The 19,085-nt window shown below is 61.9% G+C and overlaps 2 protein-coding genes across 5 annotated transcripts; one reads left to right on the forward strand and one right to left on the reverse strand.

Annotated features, from left to right (window-relative positions):
* Positions 1-140: 140 nt before the first annotated feature.
* Positions 141-7,430, forward strand: LOC140644844 (tubulin beta chain). The gene is made up of 4 exons (XM_072847995.1): positions 141-344; positions 3,562-3,670; positions 3,916-4,026; positions 5,317-7,430. The coding sequence occupies exons 1-4, from the start codon at positions 288-290 to the stop codon at positions 6,372-6,374; spliced, it is 1,335 nt and encodes a 444-aa protein (XP_072704096.1). The 5' UTR covers positions 141-287; the 3' UTR covers positions 6,375-7,430.
* Positions 7,431-8,330: 900 nt separating this feature from the next.
* On the reverse strand, positions 8,331-18,835 carry FLOT1 (flotillin 1). Of its 4 annotated transcripts, none has more exons than XM_072848000.1 (12): positions 18,720-18,835; positions 18,415-18,490; positions 18,126-18,180; positions 17,168-17,311; positions 16,502-16,621; positions 15,444-15,539; positions 13,866-14,018; positions 12,924-13,105; positions 11,912-11,957; positions 10,389-10,526; positions 8,991-9,155; positions 8,331-8,820 (listed from the first exon to the last, which is right to left on the reverse strand). In XM_072848000.1, the coding sequence occupies exons 1-12, from the start codon at positions 18,760-18,762 to the stop codon at positions 8,788-8,790; spliced, it is 1,251 nt and encodes a 416-aa protein (XP_072704101.1). In that variant the 5' UTR covers positions 18,763-18,835; the 3' UTR covers positions 8,331-8,787. The 4 variants fall into 4 exon arrangements, with proteins under 4 accessions (XP_072704101.1, XP_072704100.1, XP_072704103.1 ...); XM_072847999.1 differs by having other exon boundaries at positions 18,126-18,216; XM_072848002.1 differs by having other exon boundaries at positions 17,168-17,417; positions 18,720-18,760.
* Between the last annotated feature and the right edge of the window lie 250 nt (positions 18,836-19,085).

Genomic DNA, 19,085 nt, shown 5'->3' on the forward strand with positions numbered 1-19,085 from the left:
CGAAGGGGCGGTGCAAACAGCGAGATGGGGCGTGGCCTCCCTCCTGCGCCGTCCAATGGGAATGCGGCGAGCGGGCGGCGCCGTCCAATGGGAGCGCGGGGCCGGCCGCCGCCGCTTTGTCTATATGAGGCGCCGCGGGGCCGCGGGAGCCGCCATTGTCGCCGCCGCCGCGCTTGCAACAGCGCTCCCGTCTTAAAGGGGCCGCGCCACCGTATCGCCCATCAAGACCGGGTGGGGCCCACCGCTCCGGCACCTTCACCGCGCCCAGCCCGACCCGCGCCGCCACCATGAGGGAGATCGTCCACATCCAGGCGGGCCAGTGCGGCAACCAGATCGGGGCCAAGGTGAACAGCGGGCGGGCAGCGTTGGGCCGGGGAGGGTGGACCCCCGCCATCATCCCTCCCACCGCGGCGCGGCCCCTTTTAAGAAGCCCCTCCCCCCTCGCGCGCAGACAAAGGCGGACCCGAATCGGGGCGATTTCAGCCCAAAATCGTGCCTTTCCCGTCCGCTAAGGGCCTGAAATGAAAAGCGCGGCCCCGAAATAAGGGGGATTCAGCCTCAAAATGAAGCGGTTCGGCCCCAAAATGGAGGTTTCCGGCCTCAAAATGGGGGCGCCCCGCCCCTCCCCCCCTTCTTCTCACGCGGCCCCAAAATGGCGGTTTCCCGCCGCGCCTGAGGGCAGCGGTCCCGGAATGCGGCTTTTCAGCCCCAAAATAGCCCTTTTAACCAGAAAATAATTTTTTTCCCGTTATCTAAATCCCCTTTCACACCGTTCGGCCCTAAAATGGCTATTTTTTTGCCTTGATGAGGGGATTTTCGGCCATAAAATGAGAGGATTAGCTCTAAAATGGGGGGTTTCCCCTTAAAATAAGGGCTTTCACACACCCCTTCTCCTTCTCCAAGCGGTATTTTAAAGCCTAAAAATGTTCTTTTTTTAGCTCAAAACCGCGGCGTCTCGTTGCTCCGGCGTGTTCAGCACCAGAATGGCGATTTTTGTCCCAAAAAAGGGTTTTACATCCTCTGATTAGTTATTTTGCCTACAAAACAGGCGCTTTCCACTGTCAAAATGGGGGGGGGGGGTTTTCTACCCTAAAATAAAGATTTCTGTCTCCAAATCGGGGCGTGCCGCCCACAGCGTGTTCGGCCCCAAAATGGGGATTTTCCGCCCTAAAAGCAAGGGTTTTGGAGCCCAAAATGAGCTTTTTCAGCCCCAAAATAGGGGCGTGCCTCCTCTCGTGAGAGGCTTGTGGCCCCAAAATGAAAGTTTTTCTCCCCGAAAATGGGATCTTTATGCCCCAAAATAGGGGTTTTCTTTTCCAGACATAAAATAGGGTTTGGGGGTAAAAAAATAAAGGTTTTTAAGCCCCAAAATAAAGAGTTTTGCCCTCAATGGGGATTTCCGGCCCCAAGATGGAGATTTTCAGTCTCGGAATAAGAGCTTTGTTCCCTGAAATGGGAGTTTTCAGCCCTAAAATGGGGGATTTTACCCCCCCCAACAGACTTTCTGGCCTTGAGACAGGTTTTTAGACCTAAATTAGGATTTTTTACCTCGAAACCAGATTTTTTTAATCCCAAAAATGTGGCTTTCTGCCTCTAGAAGGGTTTTCCAGCCCCAAAATGGAGGTTTTCAGCCTCAGAGTAAGATCTTTGTTCCCTGAATTGTCATTTTCAGCCCCCGCATGTCTTTTTTTCAGCCCCAAAATGGGGTTTTGAGGACCCAAAAAGAGCTTTTCAGCCCAAAATAGGATTTTTTTTAGTTGCAAGTGGATTTTTTTCACAGCTAAAATAGGGGTTTTCGGCCCCCAAAATGGGAGGTTTCCAGCCCCAAAATGGAGGTCTGCAGCTCAAGAATAGGATCTTTGTGCTCCCAAATGCCATTTTTCTTCCTCAAATTAAGGGGTTTTCCTCATTTTTTTTGACCCCAAAATAGGGATTTTTTGCTGCACAGTGGCAATTTCAGTCCCAAAATGAATGGTTTTGGCCCCAGAATAGGCTTTTACTATGCTGGAATAGGTTTTTTTTCTGCATAATAGGATTTTCCCACCCCTAAAGAGTTTTTTCAGCCCCCAAAAGAATTTTTTTGGTACCAAAATTGGAGTTTCCCCACCCAAATGGCGATTTTGGTCTCAAAATGGACGTTTTCAGCCTGAGAATAGGATCTTTGTTTCTCCAAATGGAGTTTTCAGCCCCCAAAATGGAGGTTTTCAGCCCCAGAATAGGATCTTTGTTCTCCAAAATGTCTAAAAAGAGGCTTTTTGGCAGCAAAAAAGCGTTTTTCTGCTCCGGAATGGTGTTTTTAGACCCACTAATAGCGATTTTTAGCCTCAAAACGGGATCATCCTACTGCAGAATTACTATTTTTCTGCAGCACCAACATAGAGGCTTTTTGTTCTTAAAAAGCACGTTTCAGCACCAAACCAGAGAATTTTTAGCCCCAGAATTGGTTCTTTTTTTTTCCCCAAAATGGACTTTTCAGCCCAGAATTACTTTTTTTTTAGTCACAAAATGCTCTTTTTCTGCCCTGAAACGGGATTTATTGTGAAGAAAAATTAACATCGCAGAACTCCAGAAATAGCAGGTTTTCACCGCCCGTAAATGCAGGTTTCCAGGCTCCAGAATGATGATTTTTAACCCAAATCGGCATTTTTTAACCCATTTCTCCCACCTTCAGCCCCAAATTGTGGTGTTTTGGCCTGTTTTCACTGCAGGGCGTGGCCCTGTCGTCCCCCCCCTTCCCCACCATGACCTTGGGGGGGAGGGGTTGGGGTCCCCAGAGTGCCCGCCCCTCCCCCACCCTTTGTTCCCAGCCGCCCCTCCCCCATGGGCAGATTTTTTTGGGGGGAGAGAAAAATGGAAATTTTGGGAAATCCGGGGGTTTTTTTGTTTGTTTGTTTTGGGGTTTTTTTGACAGAAGGGAATGGGTATTTTTGGGGGGGTAAAAGGCAAATTTGGGGTCTTTCTGAAATTAAACGTTTTTGGAAGCGCCTCCGCAATTCAAACGCCGTTTCCGGTTCCCGCCTGCCCGTTTTTTGGGGGGGGGTGTGGTTATGCCCATGCTTGGCCCCGCCCCTGCGGGTGGTTAGGCTCCGCCCCTTTGTGGGCGGCCCCCACCCCTTGGAAACTGACCTAGCCCCCTGGGTTGGCTCCTCCCCCCTGGGCAGGTCCTGCGCCCCAGGATTGGTGCTCCTGGGGTTGGCTCCACCCCCGGGGTTGGCCTTCCTCTAGGACTCACTCCTCCAGTGAGACCACACCCCCTTCTTGCAGTCTCCACCCCCTGGGCTGCCTCCTCCAATAAGATTCCATGCCCTTTCAAGGCTCAGCCCCCAGGGTTGGGACTTCCAATGAGGCCTCACCTCCTCATCAAGGCTCCGCCCCTTTGGAGGGACCCCCCCATACCAAGCTCCACCCCCTGTACAGACCACTCCCACCCCAAGACTGGCCCCACCCACCCTGAAACCCCAAGGGGGCACCCAGGCATCTGGGCTGCCCCACCCCAACTCAGGGGGTCCGGGGGGGGCGAGGGGGGGGCGGAGCCTTTCTGACCCCACCCCCTGTCCCCAGTTTTGGGAGGTGATCAGTGACGAACACGGCATCGACCCCACCGGCACTTACCACGGCGACAGCGACCTCCAGCTCGACCGCATCAGCGTCTACTACAATGAAGCCACCGGTACGGTGTCACCCCGTCACCACCCCCCCCCCCGGTGTCACCCCTCTGTCCCCATCACCCCCCACCCATGTCCCCATTCCTCTTCACCTGAGACCTGACACGCTCAGCTCACCCATTCCACCCTTCACACCCTCCCTCCACCTCCTCGGGTTTTGGGGTGGTTTCTTGGGGGGTTTGGGGATGAGGAGGTGACACTGTGTTGTCACCATCACCCCCCCCCCCCGGTGACACGGCGATGTCCCCAGGGGGTAAGTACGTGCCAAGGGCCATCTTGGTGGACCTGGAGCCGGGCACCATGGACTCGGTGCGCTCGGGACCCTTTGGGCAGATCTTCCGGCCGGACAACTTCGTCTTTGGTGAGTCCCTGCGTCGTCCGGTGTCCCGTGGGGTCCCCTGTGTCCCCCCCCATGTCCCTCTAGGTGACCCAGGGGTTCCCATCATGGCAGGGTGGCATTTTTCTTCATGTGGTGGCTAGGAGGCTCCTGGTGGTGGCCCCTCAGTGACCATCACCATAGGGTGGTGGGTCCCCCCTGTCCCCACCATGGTGGCCCATGGGATCCCGGTGGTGGCCCCTGGCTTCCCTTTCCCAGTGGAGTGACACATCCCTCCTTGGTGGCTCTCAGGTACTTGTCACAGTGGGGTGGCAAGTCCCTGTTGTCCTCTTCTTGGTGGCCAGGGTCTTCTTTTATGTCCCCAGAGCTGCCCCCACGTTGGTTCTGGGAGGGTTATTGGGGTTCCCAAAGGGGTTGGGGTCCCCAAATCAGGGGGATGAGGGTCCCCTGGGAGACAAGCATTTCTGAAGAGCTGAGGGTGCCTATGGGTGCATGGTGAAGGTCCACGAGGAGCTTAAGCTACCCAAGGGTGGGATGGAGGTCCCCAAGAAGGGGGAACAAAAGGTCTCCAAGGTGTTTGGGGTCCCCAAGGAAGGTAATGGAGGTCCCCAAGGAGCTTAAAGATTTCGAAGGGCCAGCTGGAGGTCCCCAAGAAGAGGGATGGTGGTCCCCAAGGAGCTCGAGTGTGGACTGGAGTTCCACCAGGGGTTGGACAGAGGTCCCTGAGGTGCTCAGGGTGCCCAAGGGTGGCATGGAGATGGAGGAGAGTGATGGGAGGGTCCTCAAGAGTGGCCTGGGGATCTTGAAGGACGATGATAGAGGTCCCCAGGGTCACCAAGGGTCAGGTTGAGATACACAACAAGGGTGATGGAGGTCCTCAAGGTTCTTGAGGGTGGGAGGGAGTTCCCCAAAGAACTCGGGGTCCCCATGGGTGTGCTGAAGGTCCTCAGGGAGCTCAAGGGTGAGCTGGAGATGGGCAGGAAGAGTAATGAAGGTCCCCAAGGAGCATAAAGTCCCCATGCGTGGGCTGGGGGTCCCCAAGGAGGGTGATGGAGGTCTCCAAGGAGCTCAGGGTCCCCAGGGGTTGGATGGACATCCCCAAGGAGGTTGATGGAGGTCCACAAGGGTGGGATCAAGGTTTCCAAGGTGATGAAGGTCCCCAAGGAGGCTGAAGGTCCCCGAGGAGGGATGGGAGATCCCCAAGGTCCTCGAGGTTGGCCTGAAGGTCTCCAAATGGAGCAACCCAAGTCCCCAAAGACCTCAGCTTCCCCCAGGGAGCCCCTCCATGATGTCTCCACCATGTCCCCACCCCAGGCCAGAGCGGCGCGGGCAACAACTGGGCCAAGGGCCACTACACGGAGGGGGCCGAACTGGTGGACTCGGTCCTGGACGTGGTGAGGAAGGAGGCGGAGAGCTGCGACTGTCTGCAGGGCTTCCAGTTGACCCACTCGCTGGGCGGTGGCACCGGCTCCGGCATGGGGACCCTCCTGATCTCCAAGATCCGTGAGGAATACCCCGACCGCATCATGAACACCTTCAGCGTCGTCCCATCCCCCAAGGTGTCGGACACGGTGGTGGAACCCTACAACGCCACCCTGTCCGTCCACCAGCTGGTGGAGAACACGGACGAGACCTACTGCATCGATAACGAAGCCCTCTACGACATCTGCTTCCGCACCCTGAAGCTGACCACCCCCACCTACGGTGACCTCAACCACCTCGTCTCGGCCACCATGAGCGGCGTCACCACCTGCCTGCGTTTCCCCGGTCAACTCAACGCCGATCTCCGCAAGTTGGCCGTCAACATGGTGCCCTTCCCGCGTCTCCACTTCTTCATGCCCGGCTTCGCCCCCTTGACGTCACGCGGCAGCCAGCAGTACCGCGCCCTCACCGTCCCCGAGCTCACCCAGCAGGTCTTCGACGCCAAAAACATGATGGCCGCCTGCGATCCCCGTCACGGCCGTTACCTCACGGTGGCCGCCGTCTTCCGAGGTCGCATGTCCATGAAGGAGGTGGACGAGCAGATGCTCAACGTCCAGAACAAGAACAGCTCTTACTTCGTCGAGTGGATCCCCAACAACGTGAAGACGGCCGTGTGTGACATCCCGCCGCGTGGCCTCAAGATGGCCGTCACCTTCATCGGCAACAGCACGGCCATCCAGGAGCTCTTCAAGCGTATCTCGGAGCAGTTCACGGCCATGTTCCGGCGCAAGGCCTTCCTCCACTGGTACACGGGCGAAGGCATGGATGAGATGGAGTTCACCGAAGCCGAGAGCAACATGAACGACCTCGTCTCGGAGTACCAGCAGTACCAGGATGCCACCGCCGAGGAGGAGGAGGACTTCGGTGAAGAGGCCGAAGAGGAGGCCTGAGGGACGGCCCTCGTCGTCGTCCCAAGAGAGCCCTTATCCTTCACTGCCATCGTCATCGTCCTCGGAGAGCCCTCGTCCTTCGCCGTCGTCGTCTTCGGAGAGCCCTCGTCCTTCACCGTTGTCCTTGGAGAGCCCTCGGCCTTCAGCGTCATCGTCCTTGGAGAGTCCTTGTCCTTCATCATCGTCCTCAGCCTTCATCGGTGTCCTCTGAGAGCCCTTGGTCGTCATCATTGTCCTTGGCCTTCGTCGGCGTCCTCAGAGAGCCCTTGGTCTTCAGTGTTGTCACCGGAGAGCACTTGGCCATCACCATCGTCCTTGGAGAGCCCTCGGCCTTTGTCACCGTCTTCAGAGAGCCCTTGTCCTTCACTGTGGTCCTTGGAGATCTCGTGGCCTTCGTCATCATCCTCGGAGAGCTGTTGTCCTTCACTGTTGTCACCAGGAAGCCCTCGCCCTTTGTCATCGTCACCGAAAAGCTCTTGGCCTCCACCGTCGTCACCAGAAGGCTCTTGGCCTTCATCACGGATGTCCTCAGAGCCCTCAGCCTTCACCGTTGTCACTGGAGAACCCTTGGCCTTCGTCATCATCATCTTCAGAGAGCCCAAAGCCCTTCTCATTGTCTTTGGAGAGCCTTCAGTCTTCACCGGTGTCACCGGTACCAGAGTCTTCGTCCTTCATCATGGTCACCAGAGTTCTTCATCATCGTTACCAGAGAATCCCAGTCCTTCATCACGGTCACCGAAGAGCCCTCGTCCTTCACCATCGTCATCGTCACCAGAGAGTCCTCGTCCTCGCAGAGCCCTCGTCCTTCATCATCCTCACCGGAGAGTCCTCATCCTCACAGAGCCCTCGTCCTTCATCATCGTCACCAGAGTCCTCGGAGCGTCGCCGTCCTTCACCACCGTCGTTGTCCCCAGAGTCCCCGTCCCCTCTCCGTTGTCACAGTCACCAGAAGGCCCCTGTCACTGCAGAGCCACCGTCCCCTCTGTGTCACCCCCTTTGTCCCCATGTCCCCCACCGCCGGGGGTGACATCACCACTAAATTATTGCAGCCCCTGAGCACCAATTCGCCCCTTTTTCCACCCAAAACCAGCACTCCAGCTGCAGGGGGCTCCCGGGTGGCCCTGTCCCCCGTGTCCCTGGCCGGGGACTCTCCTGTCCCCTCCATGTCCCCTCTCCCCCCAAATCCATCCTGTTTTGGTTCATTTTTCCCCTTTTTAAGCTTTTTTTTTTTCTCCCCCACCCCCCCCTCTTTTTTTTTTTTTTCTTTTTTTTTTTTCATATTGAAAAGCCGCCCCCGGGCGAGGAATAAACCCGGGATGTAAAGCCACCACCGTGTCCCTTGTCCCCTTCCTGTCCCCGTGTCCCTCCTGGGGGTCCTCCAGGTCCACTTTGGGGTCGTCCCCCCCCCATGTCCTTGGGGTCCCTTCCAGGTCCCTTTGCCCTTTTAGGGTCCCCTTGTCCCCTCCAGGTCCCCATGGGGGGGGGCTCCCACCTGTGTGTCCTCCCCCCAGGTGTCCCCATGGGGGTTGCTGTGTCCCCTTTTAGTGTCCCCCTGTCCTCGGGGTCTCCTGCAGCTCCCCCCCCAGGTCCTTTCTGTCCCCTGTAAGGTCCCTCTGGAGGGGGGGGTCCCCTGTCACCATGTCCGTGTCCCCCCCCCCAATGTCCCCTTTGGGGTCTGCTGTAGTCCCTGTGTCACCTGGGGTGTCCCCCACGTCCCCTACCTGGTGTCACACTGTCCCATGAGGGTTCCCATGTCCTTGAGGGGGGGTGGAACGGGCGGACGGACCCTCCTGTGTCCCTGTCCCCAGCAGGTCCCCTCCGGGTCACCTCTTGGGGCCTCGTGTCCCCCTGCCATGAGGTCCCTCCACTGTCCCTTTTGGGGCCACCCGTGTCCTTTCTGGTGTCCCCAAACTCTCCACCCCACCGACCTGCACTGAGGGACCCAGGTCTGCCCCGTGCAGACGCAGCAACTTTAATGATTTGGGGACAAAGTGACACGTCCCCCACCATGGGGACATGCCAGCCCCGGCGGGGTGGTGGGAGGGGATGGTGGCACCTGGGGTTGGTGACACTTCGGGGACATGATAGCACCATGGGGTGATGGTGCCTCGGGGGCTTGGTGGCACTTTGGGAACACGGTGGCACCAGCATGTGGTGGCACCACGGGGACACGGTAGCACCATGGGGACACGGTAGCATTGCGGGGTGGTGGCACTTTGGTGACACAGAGGCTCCAGGGGGGGTGGTGGCACCATGGGGACACGGTATCACTGGGAGGTGGTGGCACTTTGGCAACACAGGGGCTCCGGGGTTGGTGGCACCACGGGGACACGGGCTCCAGGGGGGCGGTGGCACCTCGCAGGCAGGGTGGCACTGGGGCGTGGTGGCACTTTGGGGACACGGTGACACCGTCTCAGGCCTGGCATTCGGACTTCTTCTGGGTGGCCTGTGGGGACAAAGTGGGGACTGAGGAGGGGACCCAGGTGTCCTGTGTTGTCCCTGTGTCCCCGTCCCCCCCCGCCCCCCTCCTCGGGACCCACATGTCCTGGTGTCCCCACACTTGGGACCCACGTGTGACACCCCCGTCCCCCAAAGGACCCACATGTCCGGGCGGACCTGGGTGACGCTGACACCCGTGAGGGCCTCGACGGCAGCGGGCAGGCGGGTGACGACGTCCAGGATCTCCCCGGGAAGCCGCGACACCCCGATGTCACCGGAGCCGCCGGCCACCAACGTCACTCGTCGCGTCCCCAGCAGCGGCTGCGCCACCGCCTCCGCCACCTGGCCCCCCCAAAAAACAACGGTTTTTCACCCCAAAATCACCCCAAATCTCACCCCCACCGCCGCTCGTTCCAAAATCACGCCGTTTCACCCCAAAATCTGCCCATGGCACCCCTCAAATCTCCAGATGTCACCCCAAAAATCTGCCGGTGGCACCCCCAAATCCCCCCACTGCCTGAAATCCCCATGTTTCACCTCAAAATCCACCCCCAAATATGGTACCCCCAAATACGGTACCCCAAATCCACCTACTCACCATCTCACCTGCTCCCAAACCCCTTTTTTCACCCCAAAACCTGCCTCTAGCCCCCCAAATCCCCCCGCCTACTTACCTGTCCCAAAATCTCCATCTTTCACCCCAAAAATGCCTCTTTGTCCCCCAAATTCCTCCCAGACTGCACCCGTTCCATAGAGGCACCCCAAAATACCCTCAAGCCCCCCCAAATTCTCCAGGAGGACCCCAGTCTGCCCCCAGGACCCACCAAACCTCCCTCACTCAAGGCGGGGGACCCCAAAATACCCCTGGGGATCCCCAAATCCTCCCGGGCTCCCCCAAAACCACCCATTCCAAGGGGAGACCCCAAAATGTGCATGAGGACCCCATGGGGACCCCTAAAACATCCCCTGGGCCACCCCAAATTGCTCCCACACCATAGGAGGGACCCCGAATCCATGGGGGGGCAAATACCCCATGGGACCCCAAAATATCCCATGAAGACCCCAAATCCCCGCCAGGGACCCCCAGATCCCCCCCGGGACTCCCCCAAACTGCACCAACCCCATAAAAGGGATGCCAAATTCATCAGGGAACCCCAAAATACCCCACGGGAGCCCCTAAATACTCCCTTAAGACCCCAAAATACCCCATCGGGACCCCAAATCTCCCAGGGACCCCTAAATACCCCACAGGGAGCCCTAAATACCATCTGAAGACCCCAAAATACGCCCCCTGCGACCCCAAATCCCCCAAGGACCCCTAAATACCCCTTGGGACCCCCCAAACCACTCCCACCCCATAGGAGGGACCCCAAAACCATAGAGAGAACCCCAAAGTATCTCACGTAACCCTAAAATACCCCACGGGGACCCCTGAAACACCCCGTTGAGACCCCCGGCTGCTCCATAGGGACCCCAAATCCCACCCAAGGGACCCCCAACCCTCCCAGGACCCCTCAAATCGCCCTTACCCTATAAAAGGGACCCCAAGCCTATAGGGGGGAACCCCCAAAATACCTGGGGGAGCCGTCGCAGCACCATGTCGACAATGGCGGCCTCCTGGTACTGCCCGAACGCCTCCGCCTTCGCCGCTGTCTGCGCCGCCCCCGCCCGCGCCCGGGCGCCCACCGCCGCGGCCCGTGCCGCCCCCGTCACCTGCGTGACGTCCCCCCGATGCCTGGGTCCCCCACCCTAGGGCTCCGCACCCTCCCCCCGGGATGCCTGGGTCCCCAGATGTAGGGACCCCCCATGCCTTTATGCCTCCTCGTAGGGTCCCCTCACCCCAGTAACTGGGGCCCCTGTCCCCTGTCACCCCCCTGCCCGGACACCTGGGTCCCCTGTCACCCCCGCCCAGACCCCGGGGTTCCCTGTCACCCCCCCTGCCCGGACACCGGGGTCCCCTGGATGCCTGGGTCCCCTGTCACCCCCACCCGGACCCCAGGGTCCCTTGTCACCCTCCCCACCCGGACGCCAGGGTCCCTGGACACCTGGGTCCCCTGTCACCCCCTGCCCAGATGCTGGGGTCCCCTGGACTCCTGGGTCCCCTGTCACCCCCTGCCCGGACACCAGAGTCCCCTGTCACCCTCTGCCCAGACGTTGGGGTCCCCCGGATGCTGTGGTCCCCTGTCACCCCCTGCCCGGACCCCAGGGTCCCCTGTCACCCTCCCCACCCGGACGCCAGGGTCCCCTGGGCACCTGGGTCCCCTGTCACCCCCCACCCGGACCCCAGGGTCCCCTGTCACCCTCTGCCCAGATGTTGGGGTCCCCTGGACTCCTGGGTCCCCTGTCACCCACCACGCAGACCCCAGGGTCCCCTGTCACCCCTTGCCCAGATGCTGGGGTCCCCTGGACTCTTGGGTCCCCTGTCACCCCCCACCCGGACCCCAGGGTCCCCTGTCACCCTCTGCCCAGACGTTGGGGTCCCCCGGATGCTGTGGTCCCCTGTCACCCCCTGCCCGGACCCCAGGGTCCCCTGTCACCCTCCCCACCCGGACACCGGGGTCCCCTGGGTGCCTGGGTCCCCTGTCACCCCCCACCCGGACCCCAGGGTCCCTTGTCACCCTCTGCCCTGATGTTGGGGTCCCCGGGACACCTGGGTCCCCTGTCACCCACCACGCAGACCCCAGGGTCCCCTGTCACCCTCTGCCCAGATGTTGGGGTCCCCTGGACTCCTGGGTCCCCTGTCACCCCCTGCCCAGACCCCAGGGTCCCCTGTCACCCTCTGCCCAGACGTTGGGGTCCCCCGGATGCTGGGGTCCCCTGTCACCCCCCACCCGGACCCCAGGGTCCCCTGTCACCCTCTGCCCAGACGTTGGGGTCCCCCGGATGCTGGGGTCCCCTGTCACCCCCCACCCGGACCCCAGGGTCCCCTGTCACTCTCTGCCCTGATGTTGGGGTCCCCGGGACACCTGGGTCCCCTGTCACCCCCTGCCCAGACCCCAGGGTCCCCTGTCACCCTCCCCACCCGGACGCCAGGGTCCCCTGGGCACCTGGGTCCCCTGTCACCCCCGCCCGGACCCCGGGGTCCCCCCCGCTCTCACCTTCATGGCCTCGGCCTCAGCCTCCGCCTGCATCATCATCTGCGACCTGTGGAGGGGCGGGGCTTCAGGAGGCGGAGCCTCGGGGGGCGTGGCTCATTGAAGGGGTGGGGCCTCCCAGTGAGGGTGTGGCTAAGTGACCCCCCAGGTATGTGGGCGTGGTCTGTCGGAATGGGGGCGTGGCCTCTCGCCAAAGGGGGCTGGCTTTCCTTAAAAGGGGTGTGGCCACAGCAGGAGCGTGTTCCATGGGGGCATGGCCTATAAAGCAGCAGCACTCCCTTTTAAAAGGGGCAGGCTTCCTTTAAATGGGCCATGACTTCAGCTGGTAGGGTCCACTACGTGGGGGTGTGGCTTACCAGAAGGGGGCGGGGCTCCCCTTCAAAAGGGCACCACCTCCCTGGGCCTCACCAGCTGGGGGCAACACACCCCTTTAAAGGGGGCCTCACTTCCCTTAAAGGAGGCAGGGCTTCACCACAGGTGGTGGGGCCCACCAGCTGGAGGTGTGGCTTGGTAGAAGGTGCAGAGTTCCCCTTTAAAAGGGCAACGTGTCTCTTAAAGGGGCACAACTTCAGTGCAGTGAGGCCCACCAGCTGGGGCCAAAACTCGCCTTTAAAGTGGCTTGACTTTCCTTAAAGGGTCGTGATTTCAACCAAAACGGTGGGGCCCACCACCTGGGGGTGTGGCTTAGTAGATAAAAGCGGGGTTCCCCTTTTAAAAGGGCATGGCTTCACCCAAGGTAGTGGGGCCCACCACCTGGGGGTGTGGCTTCATAGATGGGGCGGGGCTCCCCTTTTAAAGGGGCAGGGCTTCACCCAAGGTAGTGGGGCCCACCACCTGGGGGTGTGGCTTGGTAGATGGAGGCAGGGCTCCCCTTTTAAAGGGGCATGGCTTCACCCATGGCAGTGGGGCCCACCAACTGGAGGTGTAACTTGGTAGGCAGGAGTGGGGCTCTCCATTTAAAGGGGCATGGCTTCACCCAAGAAAGTGGGGTCCACCACCTGGGGGCAGGGCTCACCGCTGGGCCTCGGCCAGGCGCTCGAGGCGGTAGCGCTCGGCCTCGGCGGGTTTGCGGACGGTGGCCTCCAGCTCGCGCTCGCGGCGGCCGATCTCATGCTCCTGCAGCTGCGCCTGCTGCGCCCGCTCCACCACCAGCACCTGCGCCCGCTCCTCCTCGATCTGCTGCTTCGTCCTCGCCACCTGCACCCACGGCACCCCTCAGCCCTGTGCCGGCACCCGGGCGGATAGCGGGGGGACCCAGGTGGATGGGAGAACCCAGGTATCCCAGATGTTAGGAGGGACCCAGTGTTTTTTTTTGGGGGGGGGCAAGGTGCTGGGGACACCCAGGCATCTGGGGGGGTGTGCAGAGGGGACCCAGGTCTCTTGGGGAGGGGACCCAGGCATCTGGGGGGTGACACAGACATCCAGGGGGGCATGCAAAGGGGACCCAGGCATCCAGGGCCATGCCAGGGAGGATCCCAGGTGTGTGTGGTGGGTCCCAGATATCCTGGGGGGGGGTCCAGGCATCCCAGCAAGGGGACCCGGGCATCTGCGGGGGCCCCAGGCATCCAGGGGTCTGCAGAGGGGACCCAGGTCTCTTGGGGAGGGGACCCAGGCATCTGGGGGTGACCCAGGTATCCAGGGGGGTGTGCAGAGGGGACCCAGGCATCCAGGGGGGACCCAGCTATTGGGGGGGGACGACCCAGGCATCCAGGGGGGTGTGCAGAGGGGACCCAGGTGTCTTGGGGAGGGGACCCAGGCATCAGGGGGGGGGGGACCCAGGCATCCAGGGGAGGGGACCCTGGCATCCAGGGGGGACGGACCCCGGCATCGGGGGGAAGGACCCAGGCATCCAGGGGAGGGGACCCTGGCATCCAGAGGGGTGTGCAGAGGGGACCCAGGTCTCTTGGGGAGGGGACCCCGGCATCCGGGTGGGGGAGGACCCCGGCACCCAACGTACCTGGAGCTGGTAGGCCAGGTCGGCCTGGGCCTTGCGGGCGCTGACGGCAGCGTCGCACAGCGCCTGCTGCACCTGGAAGTCGCGCTGGGCCTGCGCCATCGCCGTCTCGCTCAGCAGCTGCGCCGAGACCTGCTCCTGGCGTGCCCGCGCCTCCTGCGGGGACACGGGGACGTGGGGGACATCGGGGACGCGGGGGACATCGGGGACGCGGGGGACATCGGGGACGCGGGGGACGCAGAGGGCCGTGGGGATGCTGTGGGATGGAGGGGGCGTGGGGAGATCGTGCAGGGGGATGGGGGATGCTGGGGGTCGGGGTCGTGGTGACGCTGTGGGACTGGAGAGGTGTGGGGACACTGGGGGACATGGGGGAACAGCGCTGGTTAGGGGGACACTGGGGACAGGGGGACATGGGGACACCAGGAAAATGGGGATACTGGGGGTTGGGGGGACACGGGGGGGCAGGGACATTGGTGGGGGATGTGGAGACATATGGGGACCTTGGAGACAACCTGGTGACATTGGGGACACATGGGGGGGACACTGGCACATTGGGGGATCCCTTGGAGACAACCTAGTGACATTGGGGACAACCTGGTGACATTGGGGACACAGAGAGGGGACACTGGCACATTGAGGGGGATCCTTTGGAGACAACCTGGTGACATTGGGAACAACCTGGTGACACTGGGGACACATGGAGGGGGATCCCTTGGACACAACCTGGTGACATTGGGGACAACCTGGTGACACTGGGGACACATGGGGAGACACTGGCACATTGGGGGGGATCCCTTGGACACAACCTGGTGACATTGGGGACAACCTGGTGACATTGGGGACACGTGGGGGGGACACTGGCACATTGGGGGATCCCTTGGAGACAACCTGGTGACATTGGGGACAACCTGGTGACATTGGGGACACATGGGGAGACACTGGCACATTGGGGGATCCCTTGGAGACAACCTGGTGACATTGGGGACAACCTGGTGACATTGGGGACACATGGGGAGACACTGGCACATTGGGGGGGATCCCTTGGAGACAACCTAGTGACATTGGGGACAACCTGGTGACATTGGGGACACGTGGGGGGACACTGGCACATTGGAGGGGATCCCTTGGAGACAACCTGGTGACATTGGGGACACAGAGAGGGGACACTGGCACATTGAGGGGGATCCCTTGGAGACAACCTGGTGACATTGGGGACAACCTGGTGACGTTGGGGACACATTGGGGGGGATCCCTTGGACACAACCTGGTGACATTGGGGACAACCTGGTGACATTGGGGACACATGGGGGGGACACTGGCACATTGGGGGGGATCCCTTGGAGACAACCTGGTGACATTGGGGACAACCTGGTGACATTGGGGACACATGGGGGGGACACTGGCACATTGGGGGGGATCCCTTGGAGACAACCTGGTGACATTGGGGACAACCTGGTGACATTGGGGACGCATGGGGGGGACACTGGCACATTGGGGGGGTTCTAGAGACCTCAGCGAGGAAACAGGAGGCACACGCGGGACACGGGGGGACCCCAGGGGTGACAGAGGTGACAAGCTCACGCGGATGCCAGCGTCCCGCTTGGCCTCGGCCTCCCCGACGCGGGCGTCGCGCTGGACCTGCGCCGTGCGGCCCTTCCCCAGCGAGTGCAGGTAGTCCTGGGGACGGGGACACGGGGACACCGTCACACCCCTCGTCCCACCCCGTCTGTCCTCTGCTCCGACCGTCCCTGCCCCGGCAAGCAGCCCCACCCTGCACAGGTGTCCCCTCTCTGTCCCTCTCCTGGTGCCACCTGGTCATCGTGGACGTCCTTCAGAGCGGACCTGACCACCTTGACACCCCTGTCCCCACCGTGTCCCCTCTCTGTCCCTCCCCTGGTGCCACCTGGTCATCGTGGACGTCCTTCAGAGCGGACCTGACCACGTTGACACCCCTGTCCCCACCGTGTCCCCTCTCTGTCCCTCCCCTGGTGCCACCTGGTCATCGTGGACGTCCTTCAGAGCGGACCTGACCACGTTGACACCCCTGTCCCCACCGTGTCCCCTCTCTGTCCCTCCCCTGGTGCCACCTGGTCATCGTGGACGTCCTTCAGAGCGGACCTGACCATGCTGACACCCCTGTCCCCACCGTGTCCCCTCTCTGTCCCTCTCCTGGTGCCACCTGGTCATCGTGGACGTCCTTCAGAGCGGACCTGACCACGTTGACACCCCTGTCCCCACCGTGTCCCCTCTCTGTCCCTCTCCTGGTGCCACCTGGTCATCGTGGATGTCCTTCAGAGCGGACCTGACCACGTTGACACCCCTGTCCCCACCGTGTCCCCTCTCTGTCCCTCCCCTGGTGCCACCTGGTCATCGTGGACATCCTTCAGAGCGGACCTGACCACCTTGACACCCCTGTCCCCACCGTGTCCCCTCTCTGTCCCTCTCCTGGTGCCACCTGGTCATCGTGGACGTCCTTCAGAGCGGACCTGACCACGTTGACACCCCTGTCCCCACCGTGTCCCCTCTCTGTCCCTCCCCTGGTGCCACCTGGTCATCGTGGACGTCCTTCAGAGCGGACCTGACCACGTTGACACCCCTGTCCCCACCGTGTCCCCTCTCTGTCCCTCCCCTGGTGCCACCTGGTCATCGTGGATGTCCTTCAAGGTGTAGCTGACCACGCTGATCCCCATGTTGACGAGGTCGGACGAGGCCACGTTGAAAACCTGCTCCGAGAACTTCTGCCGGTCCTTGTAGATCTCCTGGATGGGCGGGGCATTGGGGGCGGGGCTTAAAGTGGGTGGGGCCGCGGGGGCGTGGCCTCCCAAAGAGGGTGGGGTCAGCAGGGTAGATCTTGGGCCCGGGGCAGAGCCCATTGAGGGGGTGTGGCCTCTAGAAGGGGTGTGTCTTGGGTGGGGCTTCCACCTAGGGGTGGGGTTTCCATGGGGAGGAGCTTTAACAAAGGGGTGGGGCCTCTGGGGGCGGGGCTTCTGACAGTGGGCGGGGCTTCTGACAGTGGGCGGGCGGGGCTTCTGACAGTGGGCGGGCGGGGCTTCTGACAGTGGGCGGGCGGGGCTTCTGACAGTGGGCGGGCGGGGCCGGCAGCGGGGGCGGGCCGGCAGCGGGGGGTGGGGCCGGCAGCGGGGGGGTGGGGCCGGCAGCGGGGGGGTGGGGCCGGCAGCGGGGGGGTGGGGCCTGTAAGGAAACAGGGCTTCCAAGAGCATGTGGGCCTTTGTGAAAGGGGCATGGCTGGCCCCAAGGGGCGTGGCTGGCCCCAAGGGGCGTGGCCGGCCCCACCCTCCCCTCACCTCCACGGTCATGTGGGCCATGATGGCACGCTGGTGGCCCTCGAGGGTCTCGAGGGCGATCTGGGCGATCTCGCTCTCCGACTTGCCCAGGAACATCTGGCAGGCGGCCGCCAGCATCTCCTTGTTCTGCCCCTGGATCTTCACCTGCTCCCCCCCCCCGGGGAAACACCGAGCCTCGCACACGCGCGCCTCGCACGCTCGCCCGCGCCCCCCGCACGTATCCCCGGGGGCCCACCGCCGCAGCATGACCCTTTTAAGAACAAGAAGAACACGAATCGACTGTAACAGAGCCATTTTAAAAGCATACCACACCCTACCCAGATATTGGGGGGGGTCCACCATGACAAGAGCCTTTCAAGAGGCTTCTACCCTTTATAGACGATTTATAGGGGGCCCCATAACAATGCTCTTTTAAGAGAATGCTGGCCCCTCCCTTCCAGCAGGAGTTTGAAGGCGGGAGAGGAGGGGTCCACCGTGACAGACCCCTTTTAAGCCACTGTTGCTCCTCCCAGAGAGCGCACCCCCCCACTGGTGTTTTTTAAAGAGATATCACCCCTTAGAATGGGGTCTATGGTGATGTTTTTAAGTGATGCTACCCCTTTAAAAGGGTGGTAGGCCCCACCATAACAATCCCCTTTTAAGCACACCTCTCCCAATACACAAGTAGCACTAGAGGAACATCATTGGATCAAGCCCCTTTTAAGGGGACTGGTAGGGACCACCAAAGAACCCTTTTAAGGGTACCCACCCTCACACTGTGGCATGACAAAGCCGTTTTAAGAGGACCCCCCCCTCCCCACACACAGGGTGGGGCCCACCACTGCACCTCTTAAAAGGGGCTGCACCGGTCCCTCCTGGGGAGGGGTGGTGGCAGCTGTAGGGACACGGGGGTGGGGGTGACACGGGGGTGACACGGGGGTGGGGGTGACACGGCGGTGACACGGGGGTGGGGGGTTACCTGGGCGATACCGGTGACGGAGATGGGGACGCCATGGCGGGTGTACACCTTCTCACTGCGCACGTTGAGGGTCAGGGTGTTCAGGGAGATCCTGGGGGAGGACGGGTGACACCCCGGTGTCACCCTATGTCCCCTCCTGTCCCCCATATTCCCTCTCGTGTCACCCCTCATCTCCCGCCTGCCCTTACACCCCCCCCCCCCCAGTTCCCGTGTCACACCACCCCCCCCCGTGTCACCACCCTGTCCCCACCGTGTCGTCGTGTCCCCCCCCCCCGGCGTGTCCCCTCACCGTTGGATCTGCTGCAGACACGGCACCACCAGCACCCGCCCCCCGGCCACCATCACGGGGGGGCTGCGACAGAAACCTGTGGGGACACAGAAGTAAGTGGGGACACAGGTGTCCGGCGGGGGGGGGGGGGACAGGGGACACCCAGGACCCCGGGGAGGGGGGGGGGGGACACGACACCCAGGACCCCGTAGGGGGACGACACCCAGGAGCCCGGGGGAGACCAAGGTGTCCGGGGGGGGACGGGACACCCAGGAACCCGACGAGGGGGGGACCCGGGAGGGGACCCGGGGGGGACCCCAACTCACCCGACACCACCATGGCCTCGTTGGGGCCACACGTGAAGAACATGGCGGCGAGGACCTGCGGAGGGACCCGCGGAGGGACCCGAGATGGGACCCGGCACCCCCCTTCCTCCCGCTGCGGCGCGGCCCCACCCGCCGCGGAGCCGCCACGATCCCGGCAGTCCCCGCGGCAGCATCTCACCCCCCTCGTGTTCTGCCCAGCGACCCGTGACGCCACAACCTTCTCGCCGCCCCATTGGTCACTCGCCGGTGGTGGGAGTTTTGTGTGGCTGTAAAGTCTCCTGGGGGGCGGGGCTCCTCTCTCCCCCTCGTTTCCCCCTCCCCCGTGTCCCCCCCCAACGCGTGTCTCTGCCCCCCCCCATAGGGAAC

This window comes from Ciconia boyciana, chromosome 29 (assembly GCF_034638445.1).
Source record: "Ciconia boyciana chromosome 29, ASM3463844v1, whole genome shotgun sequence".
Lineage (NCBI taxonomy): Eukaryota > Metazoa > Chordata > Aves > Ciconiiformes > Ciconiidae > Ciconia > Ciconia boyciana.

What these genes read in the sequence shown, in the direction of transcription:
- LOC140644844 (XM_072847995.1), top strand. Translation starts at nt 288, where the DNA reads ATGAGGGAGATCGTCCACATCCAGGCGGGCCAGTGCGGCAACCAGATC. An exon ending in GCAACCAGATCGGGGCCAAG is followed by an intron (nt 345 to 3,561) that starts GTGAACAGCGGG and finishes CCCTGTCCCCAG; the next exon opens with TTTTGGGAGGTGATCAGTGA. An exon ending in CTACTACAATGAAGCCACCG is followed by an intron (nt 3,671 to 3,915) that starts GTACGGTGTCAC and finishes CGATGTCCCCAG; the next exon opens with GGGGTAAGTACGTGCCAAGG.
- FLOT1 (XM_072847999.1), bottom strand. Translation starts at nt 18,762, where the DNA reads ATGTTCTTCACGTGTGGCCCCAACGAGGCCATGGTGGTGTCGG. An exon ending in CGAGGCCATGGTGGTGTCGG is followed by an intron (nt 18,491 to 18,719) that starts GTGAGTTGGGGT and finishes GTGTCCCCACAG; the next exon opens with GTTTCTGTCGCAGCCCCCCC. An exon ending in CCGTCACCGGTATCGCCCAG is followed by an intron (nt 17,312 to 18,125) that starts GTAACCCCCCAC and finishes GGGGGGGAGCAG; the next exon opens with GTGAAGATCCAGGGGCAGAA.